Below are 15,919 nucleotides of genomic sequence, written 5' to 3'. Positions count from 1 at the left end.
AGACATGATATCCTGTCTAAACACTATTAGTACAAATCTTTCTTCTCATTGAATTAGGACAAAGTAGCTGTATCTCTATCCTAACTATTTTGTATATGCAGATACAAAATGGTCCTTCATTTACATCTCCTTTTTCTGTTTAGTTTTGTCAGAGATGGGTATTCCATTGCCATTTAAATATTGTAAGAGAGAGAGAGAGAGACCAGGGAGATGGCTCAGTAGAATAAGTGTTTCCCTGGCAAGTGCAAGGGCCTGAGTTCAGTCCCTGGTTCCGCCAAAACGTAAAATAAAATAAATAAATAAATAACTATTGTAGGTGCGTGAATTCAGCAAAACAATCCAATATAGTCTAGTAGTCCATAAAAGTAGTGGGTTTTCTGTAGGACTGGCAATGTCAGAAGTTGTTGACTTGAGCCTTTTACAGCTCAGCATATTAATATGGCTTTACTTTTTATATCTCATTTTCATACTTTTCTGATGGATGGTTAAGACCAAGATAAAGCAAGACCTATATAACAAGAAATGTAACTTCTGTAGCTGACAAGGTCAGTCAAATCCTCTGAAACCCTGTACCGCAGTTTGTAGATCCTTAGTCAGTGTCAGCCATGTGGATGAGTCACGGCCATTGCTTGACCAATTTGCTCTCTGTGAAAGCCTGAGAGAATGTTTTCTCTTCATGTGACTTTCCTTAGGCACACTCTACATTGTCAATTGCTTTTCTCTCTGGCCCCATAATCTCCTTGATCAGAAAATTTGGGATGCCACTGAGTTACAGAATGTCACAGTACAGGTTCTCTTATGTCCTGAGTCCACACTGACCTTTAATGGCTAGGGCCAAAATGTTGGCTGTCCTTGCAGCCCTTCTTTTTACTAATTTTTGGTCTGCAAACTTAGATTGTTAACCCTCCAGAAGAGACGCTTAATGATATTATTACCCTATAACATAGGCAGGTGAGCTTAACCTCACTATCTGTCTGAATATCAATCATCTTAGACATAACATGGAACAAGTATTTTCCATCAAGTATTGATATGTTAAACTTTAAATCCCTAAAGAATGTGAAGAAAAAATAAATAAAAAATATTTTAAAAATAGGAATAAACAATTATATATTTTTACACAGAAATTTAGAAATCTAATCATATACAGCACTGTAGCAGGACAGTCCTATGACTTTTTTTCTCTTCTCTTGTTTTCATTTATTATCCTTTTTTAAAAACATTTACTTGAGATACAGTATGGCAGTGATTGATATGACATTAGAAGTAGTACTTATTACACCTAGTTTTGGAGGACTGTCCACATTGATTTCCACAGTGGTTGCACTAGTCTACACTCCCACCCACACTGGAGGAGGGTTTCTTTTTCCCCAAATCCCCACCAGTGCCTGTTATTGATTGATTTCTTGATGGCAGCCATTCTTTCTGGAGTGCAAAGGAATCTCAGCATTGTACAGCATTGTTTTAATTTGTGTTTCTTGAATGACCAGTGATGTTGAACATTTTTTCATACATTTGCTTACTGTTTCTACTTCTTTATCTGAGAAGTGTCTATTAATTTCAGATGCCCATTTTTCAGTTGGGTCTTTAAATTTGGAGGATTAGATTTTCTTTTAGTTCTTTTAATATTCTAGATAGTTAAATATCCTAGTAGTCCTTTGTCTGAGGAATAGCTGGCAAAAATTTAGGCAAATGGATACACCTAGAGAAGGTACTCTTGTCAGACACACATGTGTAAATACTGCATCATTTCTGTCCTATGAGGAACTGAACATGTAGATAAGGATGAAAATGAATAACAAGTATCGTGAAATAGGAAGAAAATGTTCAAGTAGGAAGAGGAACCAGGGAGGGGGGAGGTAGAAATAGAGGAAGGAAAAAGAAAACAATGAGAAAGGGAGACGGAAAGGAAACAAAGCTTTTGTAAATAAGGAGAAGAGGGGTTGAAGGTAGTGTAAGGGGATGGAAAAGAAAGCAAGTTAAATCATGTGCAGGTGCACATTCCCTATTATGAGTGTGGTCATTATGGGTACCTAACGTGTACCAATACATGCATGCAGTTAAAAATGGGATAAGATAATAAAGTATAAAAAAATCAACTTGAAATATATACACATACATAAATATAAAAAACAAAAGCTGTCTTATTAAGGAATGTGCAACATAACCATCATAATTTTGGAGTAGGAAAGGATACCTTAAAGGACCCATAAAGAAGGAAAGTTAAAAGAAAAGCCAATAAATGTGACTTAATCAAATTTAAATGTTCAGAGTAGGAGATATAGATCAGCAGTATAGGCACCTGCAAGCACAAAGTCCCGAGTTCAATCCTGGGTACTGTTAAAAAATATATATATATATCTCCAGAGAGATAGCTCAGTGGCTTAAGTCCCTGCCTGACAAGTGAAAGTCCTGAGTTTGAAAAAAAAATCATAGTATCAATTTTAATTTTTTATTCTTCTGAGAACTTCATTAAGAAAATGGAAATGCAAGCCACAGGCTCAAAAAAATAATGTACGCAAATTGTATCTCTAACAAATGACTGATACCCAAAGTGTATCATGAATGCATATAATTTAATAAAAATATGAAGAAAATAATTAAAAAGAGGTAGCAGAGCTGAACCCATAATTCAGAAAAGAAAATAAATGAGTGGTCAATAAGCCCATGAGGGCTAGGGAAATGGCTCAGTGGAATAAGTGCTTCCCTGGCAAGCACAAGGGCCTGAGTTCAATCCCCAGTTCCACCAAAAAAAAAAAAACCATGAAAAATTGCCCCATATCTCTGGTCTTCAAAGAAATGCTAACTATAACTATAATGAAAAATAGCTATATACTTACTATAATGGCTATAATTAAAAAGACTAACAATACCAAGTGTTGGCAAGGATGTGGAACAATAGACATTCTCATACTTTGCTGGAGAGAATATAAAATGATATAAACCCTTTAGAGAACATTTAAAAATATTTGATAAAGTTCAGTATGCAATTAACCTATAACCCAGAAAGCCTGCTTCTAGATATTTAGCCAAAGGAAATTAAGTATGTAATTCCATAAATACCTGTGTAGAGATTACTCATAGCAGCTTTAATCATAGTTACCTTCAAGCTGAAGATAACCTAAATGTCTCTCAACAAAACAATGAATAAGCACATTATATATCCATTCAGCGAATGATCACTGGGCAGTTAAAAGAAATAAATTACTGTTACGTGTAGCATGTGCATGAATCTCATAAACATGCTCAGAGAATGAAGATAGACTTGGAGTTTATACTGTATTGATTCCATTTGATGGAGTTCTAGAAAATACATACTAATCAATAGTGACAGAAACATCACCAGCTGTTGCTGGCCCTGAAGGTTGGCAGATACTGCTCAGGAGCATGGAGGCACTCTTTGTGGTGATGAAAAGACTCCGAAGCTTGAGTGTGTGGAAGTAATACAGGTGTGCCTAAAATTCATCAGCTGAGGGCTGGGGAGATGGCTCAGTAGAATAAGCGCTTGCCTGGCAAGCGCAGGGTCCTGAGTTCAATCCCCAGGACCGCAAAAAAATAAAAAATAAAAATAAATAAATAAAATTCATCAACTGGTCCACTTAAACTAAAGGAGTCTGTATTAAATACATTGTGCTGCAATGAATTTGATCTATTTTTAAATGTTTGTTGCAGCATACAAATGCCTAATCAATCCCCCAAAAATGTGTTGAATGAAAAGAAAATCCTTGTCAAAGCAGAAAACAAAAAAGAAAGTGACAATTCAATCTCATTTAACATATAGGCCACAAATTCTAAAAGAACCAGTAGGAAATTAATTTCAACACTCTATTTAAATAAATGCACATGAGTAGGATAGGGTTTATTGTAGGAATAATTCAATAGTAAAGAAAGTCTATTAAATAATTTATTATATCAATATATCAAAATATTAAACCACACGATGCTAAAATCACATTCAATAAAATTTACCATCTATTCTTGATAATATTTTTAAACTCTTAATAAAATAGGAATAAAATATATCTTTATCACAATAGAAAATACAACAGCTTGATACACAGCCTCATTCATTCTGGTGATACTATAGAGATTCTCATAGCAAGCGCAAGACAAGGGTGTAAACTACTCAACCTCACCAGTATTTAACACTTCTGAAAGTTCTTCCAATACAAGAATACACAAAGAGAATTGACTGGTCTGTAAACAAGAGAAACTGTAAAATTTTTTGTTAAATTATACAATTTTCTACCTGGAAAAGAAGGCAAGAAAAACATCTCAAAACAGAGCTTTTAAAAACTCTGACTGATAATAAAATACATATGCTAGAAAAATTGGTTGGCGTATATATCAGCTCTGACTATTTAGAAAACTGTAACAAAGATATTCTTATTACAGTAACAGTAAAATTCATGGTTGAGGAGATAGCTCAGCCATCTAAGTGCCTGCCTGGCAAGTGCAAGGACCCAAGTTTGATCTTGGGTACCACATGCCATGTTGGCCCCAAAGCTGGGTGTGGTGGCACACACCTGTAACCTTAGCACTGGAGAGGCTAAGATAGGAGGATCACTACGAGTCTGAACTGAGTAGTGGAACCCTGTATCAAAGAGAAAGAAAGAAAGAAAGAAAGAAAGAAAGAAAGAAAGAAAGAAAGAAAGAAAGAAAGAAAGAAAGAAGTAAAATTTAAAGCATGAGGATTTTTTAATATCTACAATTTAGAGGAAGATAAGGTTTTCTGGGAAATGCATAACAACTTGGCTAAGTAAAGAAATGTACCACTATCTGAGGGGGAGTACATTATAAATGTGACTATACTGAAAATACAGCAATTCTTCTCTAACATTCTTGTTTCTGTTCAAAAGTAAAGAGTTGTTCAGGGAGGAAATCAGTTTAATTTGTATAAAGTCACATCAAAAGAATAATCAACTGAAAATAGCAGAGTTGTAAAGAAGAAAAATAGCAGGACTTACACTATCAGGTAGTGAACTATATCATGAAACTAAAAACATTAAAACATTATGGTAGGGAAATCACCCAACAACAAGTGTTGGAGAGGCTGTGGGGGAAAAGGAACCCTTCTCCACTGCTAGTGGGAACGTAGACTGGTGCAACCATTATGGAAATCAGTGTGCAGACTCCTTAGAAAAGTTGGACTGGAAATCCCATTTAAACCAGCTATTCCTCTACTGAGAATTTTCCCGGAGGATCTGAAAACATCATATCATAGTGATATATGTGTGCCTATGTTTATAGCGGCACAATTTGTGATAGCCAAATCTTGGAAACAACCAAGATGCCCATCACCTGAGGAATGGTTGAAAAAGATGTGGTATTTTTACAAAATGGAGTATTATTCAGGTATTAAGAATGATAGACTCAAAGCCTTTATATTGAAGTGGATGCCACTTGAGCATATACTCATAAGTGAAATAAACCACACACACATGTGTAAATATCATATAGTTTTCCTAGTATAAGAACTCAAAGAGGGGCCAGGGAGATGGCTCAGTAGAATACGCACTTGCCTGGCAAGGACAAGGACCTGAGTTCAATCCCCGGTTCTGCAAAAAAAAAAAAAACTCAAGGAAGAAATAAAAATAGAAAGGTATAATACAGGTAAAAGGAAAGCAGGATCTGAAGGACTAACTAATCAAGAGAGGGAAAGGAGAAGAGCTAGGAAACATGAATAAGTCAAGCCATACAGTTATATGTAGAAGATGGGCAAGGCAATGATCCTGAGAATCTTCAGAAGATTTTTTAATCTGGCAGTTAATTGGAAAGATTTCCACTCTGACTTTGTATAAAAGTAGTATGTATGGTATTTTCTCAATTTTATAAACAATGCTTGTAAACATACTCAAATATATGACTCTAGAATATTCAAATACTACTTTAAAAAATGTATTTTAAAAATGAACCTTAAGTGTCATGTACAGAATCTGGTCTTTAACTTTATTTTTTTTTCAAAATTTTATTGATAAACAGATAGCAATGAGACAGTTTCAAATCAAATCGGAAGTACAGTTTCAACAAATAACACACTGCATATATTCTTCTTAGTGGCTAATTGCTGTACAAGATGCAGACTTGAGATCCTATTTACAAACACCATTAGAACAAATCATTCTATTCATTAAGAGAATGCATCTATATATCTATCCTAACCACTTTGAGTACACAGATACAAAATGGACATTCATCGGTATACCCCATTTTTTCTAAGTTCCGTTATTGAATATTATAGGTGTGTAAACTCAGCAAAATATTCTAAAAGAGTCCAGTAGCCCTTTAACTTTATTTTAACAGTTATCACATCACATCACTGAACAATCTAACTTCTAATTTGCAAACCTGATAAAATTGTCTACACTAATCTTCATCAGAGGTCTCTGTATGGCAGAATCAACAAAGTGCCCCTAAAAAGAGTTAAAACTCCTGGAAAAGGCAGCTGCCTCTCTCCCTCGCAGTCATTTGAAGAGAACCTCATCAAAGTTATTATGGGTAATGAAAATCCTTATAGCAATAAAAATTGGCCTTTATATCCTTTCTTTGATTAAAAAATACTCAAGTTGTAAAGAACCCAACGTTTATGTGGATGTGAAGGATTTATAAACAAGACATTTTTGAATAAGTATGTGAATACAAACATGTATTTGCTAGATCTCTGTGGAGGGGTCTCTGCAGCAATCACACACTGTAGCAATAAGTGCACCTCACAGTCAGACCATGGCTTTGAAACACCATCCTCCCCAAACAGTACCAGTCTCTTTGAAGAAGCTGGTTTCAGGGCTGTGGTGGACTAAACACAAGATCACACAGATAGGGGCATGTCGAAGGCTACAGGCATTCCCGTAGCCAAAGCCTGAATGAGCCTAAATAACAAAGTTAGGACAATTTAGGAAACAATCACAAAGGATGATGTTGGATTGCCACCAACAGAATATAGTAAATAGCTGTATGCCCATATTGATATAAACAAATGACTGAATGCATAAATAAGTGGGGGGAGGTGTTAGCTCTTGCTTACAGAGGAATTCCAAATAGTACATGTGGAAGTAATAAAGAGACTACAAAATAATCATCAGAAAAATTCCACAGTAATAATTTTTACAGACAAGATCTACTGACAGAAACTAAAGTCAGTGGAGAACCTTGACAAACACCACTGTAATCAAGTGTTCAAGGTTAACCTCACCAGTGATAACACAGCAATACCACCTACCTCTGTGATGACTCACTGGGAAAGCTACACCATCTCCTCTGGGGAACTCATGCCAGAAAAGCATAACTTTGATCTAATCATAAGAAAGCCAGGCACTACCTCAAATTGAGAGGTATAAAAAGGCTGATTGGTATCCACATCAAGTGTCAAAGTCTGACGGAGAAGAACAGAACTCAACACAATGTGGAAAAAGATGAGGGCCTTGATGAAATTTAAGCCTGTAATTCAGTAAATATGGTAACAATGTGAATTTCCTGGCTTTGATCATTTTTCTGTTTAGTTGCTTTGCAAAGTTGTTAAAATTAAAGCAAACAGGGTAAAAGCTGTACATGAACTTGCCATTATTTTGTAACTTTTCTATAAGTCTAACATAATAGGGTTTTTAAACCTTTCAAATGCCCTATTGATAATCCTAGCTGATGGTTCCTTTTTCTTAATTTAAAACAGCAATGTAACCTGTAAAGAAAAAAATTTGGTATATAAAGCATTAGTTTCTCTTTAATTTAGGTATTTTTTTAATTCACAATTTAGTTTGTGAATGCATAACCCCACATCACTCTTCACCAAGGACAGTGCTAAAGCACAGGTGATCTTCCAAGGCTGCCAGGTTAGGCTGCTTTCTAGCCCCATCATCTGCTCTAAAAGATCTAAATCACTGTTGTGGACCGGGGGGGGGGGGGAGAGGAACCCTAAATTCTACACCTAAAGAGCTTAGCATCATGCTTCTCACATCGTTTACTTCCGTGTTCCCTCTGCAGGAGATGATGGACATTGTCAAAGCTATCTATGATATGATGGGGAAGTACACATACCCTGTGCTCAAAGAGGACACCCCAAGGCAGCACGTGGATGTTTTCTTCCAGGTAAGTGCACACACGTGCTCACAAGCTTCATGCCCACCTTAGATGAACCAATTACGACAGCTGAGAAAGTGGTTTGTGTCTAACCCAATGCCAATTATTACAGGAAACAGGAAAGAATGACAAGATATTTTGTCGACAAAGAATAGATAATCATGTAAAGCAGATAATTGTACACTATAGCACAAAGGTATCTTATATTATTTGTTATAAATGGGTATAGGACAACTATAAATTCCATTAAAATTCTTGTGGGAGCCAAATAAACTGAAAAGACTTCATTAATCATTTTGTCTAAATGTTGAGTATTTACATCTTGGTAGTAAGGGTGTCAGCCCATTTGGGGGACCCAAGGGAGATTTTTGTGGGTGAGATCCCAAAGTTAAAGAACACACATGTGTGAGACATCAGCAGTAACAGGAGGCAGCATGGAGCAGAGCAGAGCACAAAAACGGAAGAGTGCAAGAGCCCAAGAGCCGCTTGCATCTTTATTGTATAATTCTTATACAGGTTGTTATCTCATATTTACATTCTTACATAGTGCTGTAACCAGCACATGTGTGTTTATCTGTGCTAAGTCATGCACGTTTACCTTTCTGCCTCCCCATGTGATCTTAGCCACATGCACTCCCACTATTCTGATGCCATCCTCCATGACATACTCACCAAAGCCAACTGTATCTCATTGTCCACCTGTACTAGACAAGTGGGGTCATGTCTTCAGATGTCCTTAGATGCTGCTGAGCTTTGAAGCAGTCTGAATGGTTCCCTACAAAGAGGAAATAACATTGGAAACTAAGGTTAGGCCAGATTGTACAATCTTTAAATGGAATAGTTTAGGCTCTCTCTGGTAAAGAACAAGTAGCTATTGTTGATCCGTGAGTAGGGAAGTAACATCCCCATAGCAGCAATTTAGTAAGAAGTTGAACTATCAGTCAGATCTCACTACTGTGTAGTGAAATCTTCTCACTTTGCAAATGGGAAAACAGAGGCCTCTGACTTGTCAAAAGCTCACACAGTAATTAACACAGAGAGAGAATGGGTACCTCCCATATCCAGTCTAGTAGAAAACTCAGGGAAGACATATGCTATATTTTAGAAATGGTTTGATTTCAACCCCCAAAGGATCATATCCTGGAGCCTTGGCCCTCAGTGTGTAGCTCTTTGGTCTACACTGCCACACAGTGGAACCTCTTTGGATGAGGCTAGAAGATAACTGGGTCATTGGGAGTATGGTCTCAGAGGAATTACCGTTGTAGTCCTCATGAGTATGAGTTATTGTACAGAGAGCAAGGCTGGCCCTTCCTGCCTCCCCATGTGATCTTAGCCACATGCACTCCCACTATTTTGATGCCATCTTCCCATGACATACTCACCAAAGCCAAGCAGAAGCTGGCATCAAGCTCATGACCCATCCAAAGCTATACACTATCCTTCCATTATCTTGTTATGAAATTGTATTTCTTCCATAAAATAAAAACACTGAATGCCACAAAAAAAAAGCTATACACTAAACAAACATATTTTCTTTGTAAAGTACTCAGCCTTGGGTATTTTGTTATAGCAACAGAAAACTAACTAATACAACATGTGAAGATGTCAGAATAATATAGCAATGAGATGAACTGCTGCCAGTCTTTGATTTAAGGAAGCTCATCAGGGTCAATAAGTGCTGTGACCAGGGCCCAGCTATAGTTGTCTAGCCAGTGGAAAAAATACCCTAATTTGAAAAACAAAGTTGGTTAATAAAAATCAAGTTTCAGGCACAAATTACAGTGTTTTTGAACAATGCTTCTCCATGTTATGTCTTTCAGAAAATGGACAAAAATAAAGATGGTATTGTGACTTTAGATGAATTTCTTGAATCCTGTCAGGAGGTAAGAAAAAGATCACCAGGAATAATATCCCTAAATCTGGAAAAGAAAATATGGGGATTGAAGGCCTGCAAAAGGAAAGGAAGGAGAAGCCTGCACGTAGCTTGCCTCCAATGAGCAACAGCCACAACAGGAGCAAAAACTCAGGAGTCCACGGGTCTGCACTCAGCCTGGTCTGTGGTTAGTTGTGACTCAAAGCTGGACTGAGCAGACAACCCAAGCACAGCCCTGGGGGATGTAAACACCCAGAGAAGTCTCTGTGAGACCAGAGTTCCTAACTAGGCAGCGCTGTCATTTTTCTACCTGCTCCTGGCTTTATGCTCCACCCCCAGCCCACAAGGAGGCAGCTGGGGAAAACATCCTCAGTTGTGATTCTCAAACTGTAGTATTCATGAAATGATGGTTCTGAAAGTGTATATTTATTTCTAGATCTGGATTTCAGAGACTCTAGATCTAGGATGGGGTCTAGAATCTGTCATGCCACAGATGTCTTTGACTAATGCTGCAAAAACTTTAGGGGGTTTTTTGTGTGTTTCCCTATGCAGCTCAGCCTCGTGGTGATCCTCCTGTTTTCTGCCTCCCTAGTGCTGGGATTACAGGCTGCAAAAACTTTAAGATGCAAACAGGACTTCCTGAATATCTTATTAGAATGCAGATTATTCTTTCTGGGGTTTGGGTGGAGCCTGAAATGCTAACCAGGAGAGGCTGGTACTGCTGGTCCTTCTGTGATACTTGAGTCTCATCCCAGAGTGTCTGCCAGAGGCCAAAAGAATTCCTTCATCTACTTTAGAGAAAGTAATGTATATATCTCAACCTGATTTCAAAAAGATGTATTTACTTTGAGCACCACTCAAGAACTGAAATCCAAGGATACAAAGAAGTTATTAACGTTTATTGAGCACCTACCAAATATTAAGCACATTACATGAACATCACAACCCTACGAAGTAGGTGTCCTATATGCTGACCTATATTTACAATATTTAACAACAAAAATAGACAGGACGTTGACCACTTTTAACTGCCATAGATTTCTGCTAAGGTTAGTAGTAACCTTTCAGTTATGAATATCTGAATGGCCACTAATCCTGGACAGGTTACTAGTTAGAAAGGTAACTAAGAGAGAAGCTCAGGTCAGAAATATTTTAGCATTTCATCATTGCACACTGAAGACCAACACTGAGTGTACCCATTTTCATGGAGAGAAAACTGAAAGACATGTGACTTAGGCTACAGTAAGTGAAAGGGATAGAGCTTCAACTCAGCTAATTTTAAATACCATATCCAGCTAAAGTGTGCTTTCTTGATGTTGCTTCCAGGTGAGAATGGTTTTTACGTCAGCTTAGTTTCTCACATTAGCAACTTTCACAATTATTCATTAAGCCACTTGTTCATTTTGTACAATCTAAACCTACAGGTAGCTGTTATAGTCACCATTTTTTACACATGAAGAAACAGAAATACAGAGAGATGAAGTAACTTGTCCAAGGTAACATACTTAATGTGACGGCGCCAACATTTGTATCCAAATTCCTGACTGGAGAATCCATAAGTCTAAATGTAGTAATACCGCCCTCTTCTAGAAACTTACAGATTTCAGAGCCTCAGATTCAACTGTCTCTATTGATTTTTCTGTACTATGGACCTCCTTTCTATTTTTTAAATTTGTTTCCTAAATTATTTTCTTCTTTCTGTTTTCTTATTTTCAAAATTCTAGCCTTTTCTTCCCTAGCTTTTTGATATGAAAATTGAATTATTGATTTTCAACCAATCTTTTGTAATATATATACCCATCAGGAGCAGATTCCTCCTGAGTGTTATGTTAGCTGAATTCTTTTTTAGATCCCACAAATTTTTTATTTGTCATACTTTTGCTGTATTTTAACTCAAAATATGTTCTTGGGTGCATAGATTTAGAAGTGTGTTCCTTATTATGCAAACATTTGAGGACTTTCTACATTCAATACATATACCTTACATAATACATGGTAGAAAAATGTTAATAGACATACAATAACAAAACCAATAAAACGAAGAACTTTCTTTTCCAAGAAAATTAATAAAATTGATTAGAAAGAGAAAACTCAAGTTGTCAGTATCAGCAATGAAAAGTATAACACACAGGCTTCACATTAAAAGGATAATAGCCATTTCCTAAAAAGTTTGACATGTTATATGAAATTATAAATGCCTCACAAAACAATTTATCACAACTAATACGAGAAGGCAAGAAAATCTAAATACTATAGTCCTATGTGTGTTAAAAGGATTAGCTCTGTAACTGAAAATATTCCTCCAGAAAAAAATAGCAATAGCAGGTTCAGATAGTTTCACTGACACATTCTTCTGAACATTTAAGGAGCAAATATTAATTTTATACACTCAAGAAACAGAACAAAAGGAGAAACTTCTCAGCTTAATTTTTATTTATTGATTTAATGTAGTTGAGAAGGGCCGGCCAAATAGCTCAGTGGATTAAAGCATCTACAAGCAGGCACAGAGGCCAGGGGTTCAATCCCTGGACCTGCCATGCCAGCCCCACCCCTCAGGTGCACTGAGACAGCAATTGAGACTGGGCGTGGTGGTGCACACCTGTAATCCCAGCTCTTGGAAGGCTGTAAACAGGCGGATCACTAAAGTCTGATCTAGTAGTAAGACCCTGAACACCCTGTAGACCCTTCCCTAAAAATACAAAAATAAAAAAAGTATTTGATACAGGGTCTCACTATGCAGCTTGGACTAATAGTGATTCTCCTGTCTAAGCCTCCCCAGCACTGGGATTACAGGTGTGCACCACCACACCCAGTTTTGGTGTCTGGCTCAGCATGCCTGTGGGAGGGCAATGTGGCATGCGGTATCAGGGATCAAACCTCAGTCCCTGTGCTTGCCTAAGTAGGCACTTAGTCCACTGAGCTATCTCACCACCCATCCCAGCTTAATTTATGAAGCTACCATAATCTTAATATGAAAACTTGCAAAGTCAGTTTAACAATCAAAAATTAGTCAATGTAATAATCACATGGCTAGACTAAAAAGAAAGTATGCTCATCTCTGTAGATGCAAAAAGTCAGTTGACACAATGCATAGAGCTTCTATAAAAATCCTGCTCACTGCTGCATAGGATAATTTGTTTTTCTGCATCTCTCTTTAAACCTATAAAAAAGCATTTTGCCTCAAGTTGATCATTCTCTTGGATACTCACCTCTAATTCCTTCTTTCTGCCAAGAAACCACGCATAAGATTTGTGCACCACATTGCCAAACTTCTCAGGCAGCTGCTACAAAGACCCTAACCATCCACTCTTTCTTCCCTCTCTTCCCAGGATGACAACATCATGAGGTCTCTGCAGCTGTTCCAAAATGTCATGTAACTGGGGACACTCATGCACCGAGCTCTCAGAGACATTCTATCTTAATACCTTGATCTGCCCTTGTTCCAGTTTTACACACCAACATTCTCTTGGGACAGAGACATCTTTTACACTTTGGAAGAATTCCTGCTGAAGACTTTCTATGAAACCCAGCATTCAATGGCTCAATCTCTGATCGTCAACTCTTCCTTCTTCCTCCTCTTGAGAGAGACACAATTCAAATTTGTTTTTGGAAGCATGCCCGTCTCTTCACACTGCTGCTCCATGGAAGGTCCCTCTGCTTGAGCTTATACAGTAGTACACAATTTTCTGCTATGTGCCCCCAGCCCACTGCCTCCAAATCAAGCAGATTTTGTTGAATTTGGAAGCCAGAGGACCTGAGCCAAATGCACACTATCCTCTGATGGTCTCCCAAACCAATGTGCCTGTTTCTCTTCTTTTGTGGGAAGAAAGCGTGTTCCACAGAACAATCAAAATCTACCTTGACTAGATTGGGGGAGGCAGCACCCAAATATGTAGAATAAGACTGAATTACTAAGCATGGCATTGTCTGAGGACCTAAACTGCCCATGTCATTCATTTCCAAAGGCTAGGATTAATAACTCTCCCACACTAGCATCTGTGCTAGTAATGTGAGTTGCAAGTCTCTTAATATGCCCAGGAAGAGAGCCATTGCCCAGTAGTCTCTAACTCCTGCCCATCCCCTGCTCAAGTCCATCATTGCATGTCCCTCCCAAAAGTCCAGAATGCTTGCAAATTGCTGTAATTTTATACCATGTTCTAATCAATAAACAGAATTATTTCTTACACTCTCAATCACTTCTTCCATGACTCTGTTTGGCAAGATAGCTAAGCAGTTAATCATTACCTCTTACCTCGAGAAAGTTAATTCATACATTTGGCATTCAGTTATTAGTACTTCCCCTATGCCAGGTACTGTGCCGAGCAGTGACATCTCTCCCCAGTCCCCAAACATCCTAGGCAACATCCAATTCAAATGCAAATATTATGACATAGGTAAATGCAACTTCAAGACAACAAGACCCTTCACAACATCTCCCTTTGATGACAAGACTCATCACTCCTAAGACCTTGTGAGGTGGGAAGCATGGAGCCTGATGTGGGGAGGTTGGGGATGCAGAAATGGAAAGATGGACAGATCCTTCTGCTGAGGGACTTGGAGTTTAGGCTTTGATTAAGTGACTTCATCCTGTAACTAGCAAATGATTACTTACGCTAACTCCAAGCATCCTGGTTTTTCTGTTTTCTATTGTATTAAAATGATTATGAGATAATAGTAACATCTTGCAAGGAAAGCAATTTGCTGGGCTCCTGTTATGTACCAGGTGCTACCCTGGGTGCTTCATATACATTGCCTTATATCATGCTCATGGTAGAGCATTCCAGAAGGTGAAGTCCTAGTGTTGTTGATGAGGACACTGAAGTTTAGAGAGGTAAGGGAACTGCCTAAGGCAGCACAGCTGGTGAAAAATCTTGTCATTCTGTCAGGGAATTCTCCCTGCCCCAAGAACGTGAAGGTGCCTCCACCAATCTCCTTCATCTGGAATCAGCTTGGAGAGGGTTGGGTTTTCTTTAAACCCATCAAACTACAGAATGCAATGACAGAGGGAAGGAGGATTGTCCCAGGTAGCCATGGGTCACTGGAGGGAGCAGGCCTCCACCCCGTCTCAGGCACCATCCAGCTCCTGGCTGTACCCTTTCACAGATGGAAATTGTAGGAGATCTGGTTCCTCTCTTGGAGCTCCCTCACAGGCAGGTCCCTATTGTTGCTGGACATGTTGCCAGTGCCTCGCTGAGGGTGACCCTAATGTATACCTAAGGCTGAGACCTCTACGCTAGGACAGAGCTACCTTTCTCCCTGTGTTGTTCAGACCTCAACATGAACACAACTAAGCCCTGAGCATCCAACACTGAGAAGATCAGCAGCTCTGGATATCCGGCCAAAAATCAGAGAGAAAGGAAATATCAAGAGTTTTCAGATGAGTATTCAGCCTCAAGGTACTGGCTGTCCTGCTGTGGGGAGGGGGGAGAACACGAAGGAAAGGCATCGACTCCAGCTTTAGCTTATCTTCCCACTCAGCAAATGTTCACCATTTGCCAGGGATCACGCCTGCTCATGGGGACTCAGCGACGTAGCACATGCCATGCCCACATGCCCGTGGCATCTCCCACCACCATGCAGGTGGATTCAACTTCTGCCAACTATAAATACCAGAGACTTCATCTGCGACTGGCTTTCACAGAAAGAGCCTGGTTGTGAGGACCCCACCTGACCTGTGAACGTGGGGAGAATCAGGCCATCAGCCTCTGCAGGAAGCAGCCCGTAAGCCATGAGTGCAAGAGCTAGCAGATGCTGCTCCTCTCGGTGGAAAGCGCTCTACAGTCTGTCCTAGTCTTAACTCCTCATCTTCTGCAACTGAACTGACCCCAAGTCACCTACAGCAGGAACTTCTGACACATAAGACAGGATAGATGTACACCAGGATGGAAGGCAGCTAGGCTAACTGGGGGTGGTGAGGCTTCTCAAAAGAACGGAAGTTTTCTGTGGACAGTATCTTACCTAAGACTTGCTATG

At 38.7% G+C, this 15,919-nt stretch overlaps 1 protein-coding gene across 2 annotated transcripts in view; it reads left to right on the top strand.

Moving 5' to 3' along the window:
- Kcnip1 (potassium voltage-gated channel interacting protein 1) overlaps positions 1-14,139 on the top strand; it is a 379,146-nt gene extending 365,007 nt beyond the window's left edge. The window contains exons 6-8 of one of the 2 annotated variants that reach the window (XM_004637031.2): positions 7,978-8,082; positions 9,894-9,956; positions 13,276-14,139. In XM_004637031.2, coding sequence (XP_004637088.1) covers positions 7,978-8,082; positions 9,894-9,956; positions 13,276-13,323 — 216 coding nt within the window. In that variant the 3' untranslated portion in view covers positions 13,324-14,139. The remainder of the gene's footprint in view (positions 1-7,977; positions 8,083-9,893; positions 9,957-13,275) is intronic. The other variant, XM_004637032.2, reaches the window with a different exon arrangement.
- The last annotated feature ends 1,780 nt before the right edge of the window (positions 14,140-15,919 follow it).

This window comes from Octodon degus, unplaced genomic scaffold (assembly GCF_000260255.1).
Source record: "Octodon degus isolate 3935 unplaced genomic scaffold, OctDeg1.0 scaffold00085, whole genome shotgun sequence".
In the NCBI taxonomy this organism is placed as follows: domain Eukaryota; kingdom Metazoa; phylum Chordata; class Mammalia; order Rodentia; family Octodontidae; genus Octodon; species Octodon degus.
Note: the sequence above shows the minus strand (reverse complement) of the source record. Positions and strands in the feature narration are given on the sequence as shown.